Source organism: Haliaeetus albicilla, chromosome 14, assembly GCF_947461875.1.
Source record: "Haliaeetus albicilla chromosome 14, bHalAlb1.1, whole genome shotgun sequence".
Lineage (NCBI taxonomy): Eukaryota > Metazoa > Chordata > Aves > Accipitriformes > Accipitridae > Haliaeetus > Haliaeetus albicilla.
In genome coordinates this window covers 12,082,746-12,091,739 of record NC_091496.1, presented here as the reverse complement: position 1 = coordinate 12,091,739, position 8,994 = coordinate 12,082,746, and the positions used below count along the sequence as shown (strand labels likewise).

The 8,994-nt window shown below is 36.7% G+C and overlaps 1 protein-coding gene across 2 annotated transcripts in view; it reads left to right on the top strand.

The window, feature by feature from the left end:
- The first annotated feature begins 1,136 nt into the window (after positions 1-1,136).
- The window catches only part of CD36 (CD36 molecule (CD36 blood group)), a 29,423-nt gene continuing 21,565 nt past the window's right edge, over positions 1,137-8,994 (top strand). Inside the window, exons 1-2 of one of the 2 annotated variants that reach the window (XM_069801719.1) lie at positions 1,137-1,292; positions 5,316-5,552. In XM_069801719.1, coding sequence (XP_069657820.1) covers positions 5,433-5,552 — 120 coding nt within the window. In that variant the 5' untranslated portion in view covers positions 1,137-1,292; positions 5,316-5,432. The remainder of the gene's footprint in view (positions 1,293-5,315; positions 5,553-8,994) is intronic. The other variant, XM_069801720.1, reaches the window with a different exon arrangement.

The following is an 8,994-nucleotide window of genomic DNA, read 5'->3' as shown; positions in this document are numbered from 1 at the left end:
GTGAAACTGGAGTTAGTCAGGGTCACCAACTTTCCCTGGCAGTAAGCCTCGTACAGACTGTCCTACAGGTAGCTTTCAAAGGACCAGGCTCACTTTCACCCCTGCTTTCACTACTAGGAGATAAAACCTCAATTTTGTTAATCTTCATCCACCTCAGATTTGTTTAGCAGAAGTAGATTAGAAGAAAGGAGCTTCTTCCACAGAAGCTTAACTTTCAGGTAGGGCAATATCAAAACCAGAACAGTAAACAATCAGTCAAACCACACAGAAAATACTAAACGTATGGATCACAAACTATTCAGTGCCATACCCTGAAAGTCTGGACCTAAGAATCTATTTTTGGGAGTACTTTCTCTTCTATAATTAAATAAGCCAAATATAAACCATTTCCTCTTGCTGCTGCCAGAAGAATCTTTTAAAATAATTCATTCATTTAATTCACCTGGGATGAGGAGGTATTTAAAAAATATTTGTGCAAAAGCTTCCCAAACTGATTATTGCAAATTATTAGTATACATTGTGCTGGGGTGACACTTTGGTCTACACAGATGTCACTGTAAAAATAACTGCTTTTTAGATACATTAAAAAAAAAAGCTTCTGGGATGATGTTCAATGAACTTGCAGTTCCTCTTACTTTGTGAGGAAATGTTGTAATCCAACCTGTGAAGGAAAATCCCTTTAAAAAATATTCTGACATTTCCTTATTTTTATTACTTGAAAATATACTATCACAATGATTAAGCTGCAAAGGCCTTTAGCCTGTATTTTGGTAGAGGATGACTGCAGTAGTAAGGCTTTATTTATACAGCAGAGCATGCTATATAGCAAAGAATATTTGAAACTATTCTGTATCTTAAAGAAGCTGTCAGGAACTGGTTAGTCATAACTTGCTAATATGAGCAATTTTAAAGCAAATGGACATTAGAGAAGTGACCAGGAGCCAAATAAGTTACCCTTTTGTCTCCTTGACCTTTGACTCACTTGGATCAAAATTTGACAAAGATTGCAGCGGCTAAGTATATTACCACGAGATGTAGGTAGTGGCTTTTAGTCAGACTGCAAAAATAACGCTCCCCCCCCCCCCCCCCAGCACCAATACAACTTAATTTTTTCTGCTGGCAAAAAGATAAACAGGGAACTGACGTCTCTTCGAATATATAAACACTCCCTCAGAGTTTAGAGCCTATGTGCTCGGTGGGGAGATTTAGCTGCTTGTCTTCTCGTAACTTGATGCAAGTCATGTGTTAAGTACTTGTATGTTCAGCTGAAAAGTCAGTTGCCCTTATTCAAGGTGAGTCATATGCTACAACATTTAAAATCAAAGGGTTTTTTCTCAGGAATACTTTTAAAATCAGTTGGTGGAAATCTTGAAAATATTTATCTGTAATATAAAATATAATGGCAGGATTTTGCAAAGCTGTTTGCAAAAAACAGTGAAATGTTACATGTATTAGTGAAATGCTTCATTACTGTGTTAGCAATGGTATTTTATGTTCAGTATTGCTGGCTTTCCCATTTGCATTCTGTCTTCTGATATTTAATATTCTTGAAACTACAGTTCTGGAATCATGTGAATTTATAAAAAATGCATCTTTTTAAAGTGATATTTGTAGCATTTACTATTGCAGATAAAAAGCTCAAAACTATAATTTCAAAGTATGTCAAAGACAAAAAAAAAAAAAGTAGAAATAATCTCTTCCCTTCAAATGTATCTCTTAATAAAGTCAGGATTTTTAATCACACCATCTGACCTTGGAGAAACTGGAATTATGTTTAAAGAAACAACATGTTTTTGGGGTTGAAACTCTTAACAGGAGTTTTCAAAACCCATTTTAATTTTCACTACACACATTGCTTCTTCCCCATGTAGTTGGGGGCTCTCATTTGCAGCAATAAATCTAATCCTTTGTCAGAACTGAAGTAATGCCTTGTCATGCAAAGTTTAAAAATCACTGTTAGAGCTAGAGAAATCATTAAGAAAATAAAGATAATATTTTTTTGATTTTTATAAGGGCTTGCTTTAAACTAGCATGTACAGAAGCATAAGTTAAGTAGGGAAGAAAAAGTTTAATAACTTTTTGCATCTTTCCTCCTATTCAGTTGCTTATAAACTGTCTTTTCAGAGATTTGAATGGATCATTTCTATTGTCAATATTCTATTAAGGTCATTTGAAACAATATTAAAAAGTAGATACCCAAGACTCTGGAATGGGGTGAATATTCTTATTAATCCTGTAGTCAAATATAAGTTGAAATGATACTATAGTCACATAGACAATATCTCATTTTGTTATGGTATTTTCTGTTCTGCTTAAGGTAAATAATTTTCCCTTGAATATGAGTTCCCAGACACAGGTGCATTCTTATTGGAAGTTTCTACTTTAATCTTCATATTTTACATTCAGTTGTGATAGGTGAGAATAGCTTGTTGACTTCTATGTGAAACTGAGTGTTACGTTGTGAGTGCTCTTCATTGCAGTTGTGTAATGGATAATTTAAATTGCATAAATTGAGATGTGTCTAGGCTGCTATTGCATTGCATTTGGTGGGAGAAGGGTGAATATTTTACAATTTGCAAAATCTTGGAATAGACACAAGTTGTTATCAGCCAGTTGCTTTCTAGCTGGTTATTGCTAGTGCTAGATACCTAGTCTGCCTAACACACAATAAATCCATTGGAAAAAACTTGTAGAAACTTACATGGAAATGTATTTCAGTGGAAGGTGTATATGTGTTGATTTTGAGAAGCTTCACTATGCAAGCCAAGGAAAAAAGTCTGACAATATCTAAAAGCCCTCTTTAAACACTTATGGAAGAGGTATTTCCATTTAAATTGTAAAATGTGTATTTCCACACTTTTAAAAAAAAATCTGCTAGAATAGATAGCATTGGGGGGGGGAAATCAACTTGAAATATGTACTTTTCAGAATTTGATTTCACTGAGAATTTCTGCTTCTTAGATTTGCTACAATGTGTAACAACAGTCAGATTTTTAAATTCCCACACCACTTATCCAATGAGTTGCACAGCCGTATTACGGTTCTGCTTTTGACAGAGTGAAGATCTTGATCTGAACATATCTACAAAGACATGAGGGTTGGTCCTAGTGACTTTCACTTAAAAGTTCTCCAGGTCCACTGAATTTCTAACTTGAGTTTGCTTTGAAGTTTGCTGTTAGCGACATTATGCATCCATCCTCTACGTCAAAGAGCCTTTAATAACTTGGTGTTTTTATAACTCAGTCAAGTCGTCTTTTAGTTACGTTTGTGAAAAGTGCAACAAGTTGCATGAAAAGTCTGGGGAAATGGATTTTTTTTCTTAATGTTACCCCTTTGATGAGTTTCTATTGCTGTTCTTGCAAAGGCACAGAGTAGCAGAGCTGGTAGAGAGGCAAGCAACTAAGTAAACCTGCAGTTCAAATTAGGTGTACCTGCTCCAGCAGAAAAGCCAGGTTTACAGCTGTAAAGAGACTCTTCTCAGTCCCTAGCAAAAGGGACTTGGTCCCTTGGGTGTGCAGGTAAAGCAATCAAAGGGTAAAGTTTTGATGTGGGAACCGCAAGGAATGGCCTGGTGGCAGGTGGATGGATGGGCTGACTTTTATAGGAAGGATATTCTTCTGAGATTGCAAGTAGTCTTTTGGTTATTCTGCTTCCAAATGTCCACAGAGAATTGATTAAAATACCAAATGAGCTCAAATGTACAGAAATAGTCATTGTTAACGGCAAGGGAGCCAGAAACTGCTGCTAGTGCAAGAGCAGGCAAAAGGTAGGTTTCCAATGCAGATAAAAAGAGCAGTCTGGGCTTACATATGGACATGATATAATTGTGAGTTTGGTAGGACATAGGAGGACACATCACCAGCCTGCTGACCATGATACCTTATATGTCAATGCATGCTGTATGTGTCCTTTTTTTAATGAAAGGACCTTATAACTGCGTTTACAAAAATAAAACACATGCTATTCCTACACTTGCTTTACTATTTAGAAATCCATGGATATTTTTTAGCCCTTTAATCCTCATGAGCAATCTGGGAATTCAGACTGAGTTGTTCTTCCACTTCATCTTTCTGTTTTCCTTCTCTCTCTGTGTTTGGCTTTGAATGCGTAATTAACTCTGCAGCCAATACCTGCTTTAAAATTGATTTAGAGATGATCACAACATGTTAACAAACAGAAATTGGTAAGAATAAAAAGGATATGGACAATGACATCTAAAATAGATAACAGCAGATTTTGTGTTAGCTGGAGGTCTAAAGCAAGTAACAAACTTGCAAATTCCGTGGATGTGATTAATTCCTGAGCAAGAATAAATTGCAAATTGGGCAGCTCTTTGTCTCAGTTATTCATAAACAGTAACAAATAGGAAAAAGTATCACTGGGAGGTTATGTTTTACCATATCTCTCAGCACTGGTATCATTCTGATTTTCTTTACAACACCTTTCACTAGCGGCCAGATATCAAGATATGTTAGCATATATTACCAGCAACTGTTGTTTTCCAATGAGTAATTGCAGACATATTTCTTTTTCTGAGACTGAATGATCTTGAAATATAAGGTGCTACATCTTTCAAAGATCAAAATCCAGACTCACTTTAAGAAATCTGCCTTTCTGTAAGGCAGCTGGGATTGATGAAACTAGGAGATGGTAAGAATGCAGCTCTAAAAGGAAAATCTAGCCATGTCTTTGTCATGAAGTGCCTGAAACAAAGTTTTATCCCTTCTGTAGTAGACTGTGGACTGCCAGAGATCTGGAAAGACGGGCTTTTCGTAGGTGCCTCCCATTAGAGGCTGGCATTCCCACCAAGGTGCTGATGAACCTTGAGGACTTCTTTACTGGCATAATGCAGAAACAGCCTGGGTAGCTCACGCTAGAGGTGTAAACTCCTGGTTTTGCCTGAAGTGGGAGCCATGGGCATTTGCAGGCTGCCTTAACTGCAGAAGGCTATAGCCTCCTCCTTTGGCACGGAGAGATTTTAGAGAAGGTGCTTGCCTCAGGAAGAGTGTCATCTGAGTAGTAATTATGTCAGTTTGACCTGAGCCAAAAACAAAACAAAACAAAACAAAGACTAGTGAAACTAGTGCAACTAAGGCTAGACTTATCAGTCTTTTAAAGAATTGGAATAAAAAAAGTTAATAATATGTAACAAGTTAACTAGCTTGCCAAAAGCACATGCAACTTTTTTTTTTTTTTGGCACTGGCTGTCACTGTCTGGCTGGTTTTGACATGTAATCTTCCTACCTGCTTCACCTCATGCACTTTGTACTTTGAGCTTTGGAATGTGATTTTTATCCACTCTCTCCTTATATTAGCAGCTTCTCTCAGGAAGATCAGTGAGTCTGTCAGGACCAACAAGCGAGAAAAAAACCTCAAGCCTTACAGCAAGGACATTTTTACATTGTCTACCTGCATCCTGACATAGGAGAGGAATGGTCTGTAACAGAAACTGTGGGCTCCTCACCGGGGCTGTCATCGGTGCTGTGTTGGCTATCTTTGGAGGAGTTCTGATACCAGTTGGAGATCACCTGATAGGCAAAGCAATAAAAAAGGTAAATTCTTTTTCCTTTTTTTTTTTTTCAGTCTATATGGTTTGTGGTTATTGAATAGTCATTATTTCTAAATCTTGTGTTCTGTTTCTGCTTCTTTCCTTTTTTTTGTTTATTAAACCTACGGGTTTTAAATATATGCAAACCAAATTTCCCTGGGAATAGATGCTGCAGCAATATTTTTTTTAATATATTAATTATATTGCCATGTTTACTTGGCTGCTCTCTTTCATGCTTCACATGAGAAGCCAAAATATTGTTTTCAAGATGTGTTTTCAGTAATGTAATTTAGAAGTAAGCATTTTTTATTTTCATTTTAATTATGATTGCTTCTACTTTCTTTTTCTTTTCCCATGAGGATCCACTTATTTATTTTTCTGCATTTTTTTCTTATTTTGGTACTCATTCCATGCACTTATATTTATGTACTGCAAATAATCTAAACAAACTTCTGATGCAGAATCTCTAATCCTAGACTTACATGCATTCAGCTCACATTCTGTGACTATATGATCCAAGTCAATGTGCTCCACAAGACTGCAGGATCTGATCATACAAATCTCCTTGATTCAAGGAGTGTGAAGGGTAATAGAAGTAGAGTGTTGTAGACCTGACAGACACTTTTTTTTTTTTTTTTTTTTTAGATGATTTTATGTCTTTAAAATCTAGGGGTGGTTAAATACAAATGAAAAGTTAATTTCTTAAATCTTCGGTGAAAAGGGTGTATAACTGAGCATCTAAATCATGGAGTAATCTGGAGTGAAAGACCATGGAAGCCCTGGGATGTCCACTATGGAGGCATGGAGTCTCCCTGGGTCACGGCAGCCAAAGTGGGCTCTCCTACAGTTAAAAATCTAGAAACCTTAAGGTCTTTTGCTGATGGTTAGTCCTCCTAATGATCTGCTGCAGTGCTGAAGGCTGTGGAGATACTTATTCAAAGGCCCTTCTGAAAGACTGCCCTTAACAGCTGTTGAAGTCAATTGAGGAGGTGGATACATGAACTGTCAGGAAATGTTAAACAGTCTGTTGAAGCCCTGCCTAGATTCTAGCATCACGTTTTTTAAAAAATTGAAAAAAATGGCTTCTACATAACATTTTGTCAGCAAACTCAGTGAAAACCTAACTGTGGAGGAATTTTACAATTCTTACTGTATTTTTCATTAATTTTTCAAATTTACAGAGAATAATTTTCATTGAGAATGATTTTATAGAGAATAATTTTCAAATTTATAGAGGCTGAAGCACCTATCCTATGAAGTCAGGCTGAGAGAGTTGGGGTTGTTCAGCTCCAGGGAGACCTTATAGCAGCCTTCCAGTACCCAAAGGGGGCCTACAAGAAAGCTGGAGAGGGACTTTTTACAAGGGCATGTACTGATAGGACAAGGGGTAACGGCTTTAAACTGAAAGAGGGTAGATTTAAATTAGATGTAAGGAAGAAATTCTTCACTGTAAGGGTGGTCAAGGCACTGGAACGGGTTGCCCAGAGAGGTTGTGGCTGCCCCATCCCTGGCAGTGTTCCAGGCCAGGTTGGATGGGGCTTTGAGCAACCTGCTCTAGTGGAAGGTGTTGGAAGCTTCCATCTGATGGAAGAGGCTTGAACTAGATGATCTTTAAGGTCCCTTCCAACCCAAACTATCCTATGATTCTATGAATAAAAAAAATCTCCTTACCTTAAAAATTTACTTTGAGTTAATCCAGACTGTTGTCTTATGCCATTAAGTATTTTCAAAGCAAATTACACATATGAGCAATGTTATGTGTTCATCTGTTTACTTATAGTAATGAACCAGTTTTACAGCATGGTTTGCAAATGCCTACGTACTGAATTATATCCGCATGAGTTCTTAGTGGTAAAGTATTAGACAGAGTAATTTTTTCCTCAACCTCTTTTGAATTTTCTGCATTGTGATAGTGTTTCAGACGTTTGTACCTATTTCAAGGCAGCTTGTTTGATGTATGCATAAAGGAAAATTTGTAGCAGTATTCATGTAAGACATAAAAGAGTAAATTTGTAGAGGCTTTATTTATTTAAGTAAATGGATACTTTTTTCTAAGCACAAGTCATACTAGATTATTTTCTTGCTATTTGGCATGCTGACTATTCAGTAAGACCATGAGACTCTTAAGACTATTCCTTTTCAGAAAAGATATGCCAAGGTACAACAGCTGAAATATATGATCAGTTCAGCAGGTACTCAAGAGTTACCTGAATCTAATTAATTCTGATTTACCTGTGTTGATGAAAGGGATAGTAAGAAAAAAAATAATATTTGTTATTCACTGCAGTTATATTTAAGATAAGTATAGAGCTGACTGCAAAGGAAACAGGTCTGCTGAGCAGACCATATTAAAAATACTTTTTTTTTTTTTTCCAAATCTTTCACTTTTGGAAAGGTCTTTTTTTAAGTAGATATTTGGTAGAAACAGATCAGTTCCAATGACAATTTTATTTGGAATTTCTCAAGAATAGAGACTCTAGGACAGGAAAAACCCTAATGAGTGAGATGTTCTCTCAAATATGGCCTGTAAGCATTTATATTTCTATTTGTACTCTTATAAGGCAAAGCCTGAACTTAGGTCCTCACCCACTGCATGAAATCAAATGTCAAAATGCCACATTTTTGATGAAAGGGAAAAACCATTTCAGATATCACCATTATAAGCAAAATCATATCTTAAATTCTGCACAGTCCAAAGCTTGAAAAAAGACCCTTAGTTGTTCCTCTGCATATCCTATCTCAGAGTAAATTGCAGTTCTTTGCACAGGTTGACAGCAATGCAGTAAGACCAAACCTGTATTTCTAAGGAAAATGAATGTTCCTGTAAAATTTTATTGCTGGATTAGAGAAACAAATGTTGAATATTTTTTTTTTCCTCCTGAATGAATAGTTTTAGGACACTTGATACTATAACATCTCAAATTGTCATAAATTAAGTTGTTATCAAGATTTGATCAAATCACCTTGTCATCAATTTACTCACAAGCAAGTCCAGCTGAACTTCTTAGCATCTCCCAATAAACAGGGCCAACTTCAATTTCAAAAATCAATGCCATCAATAGTTCTTACCATTCTTGTTCTGCTAGCAGCAGAAGCCTGAGCATGCTTCCCTTAACCACACATCTTTGCAGCTTACCGAACCCTATCAGCCTCATTTCTCCTCTGTTTCAGTCATTGAGAGATTAACCTGAGTAAACACTGCAGGACGTATTTTGCTGGAAGGCTGCATACTGTTGCTGCAGCAAAGAGAAAGCATCTGCAAGTGTACAGACAGTCTCAGGTGCCCTCAGAAATTTGTCAGTTGGGGTATAGGCTGTTATCTCCGAGCAGGCAGGTGCTGTTCTCCACCCATGAACAGTCCATGGGTGAACAACCCAAACAAAGTCCATGTAACACCAAGATGTTACCCCTTCCTGTGTTCCACTTTATTAACATATATCTCTGCT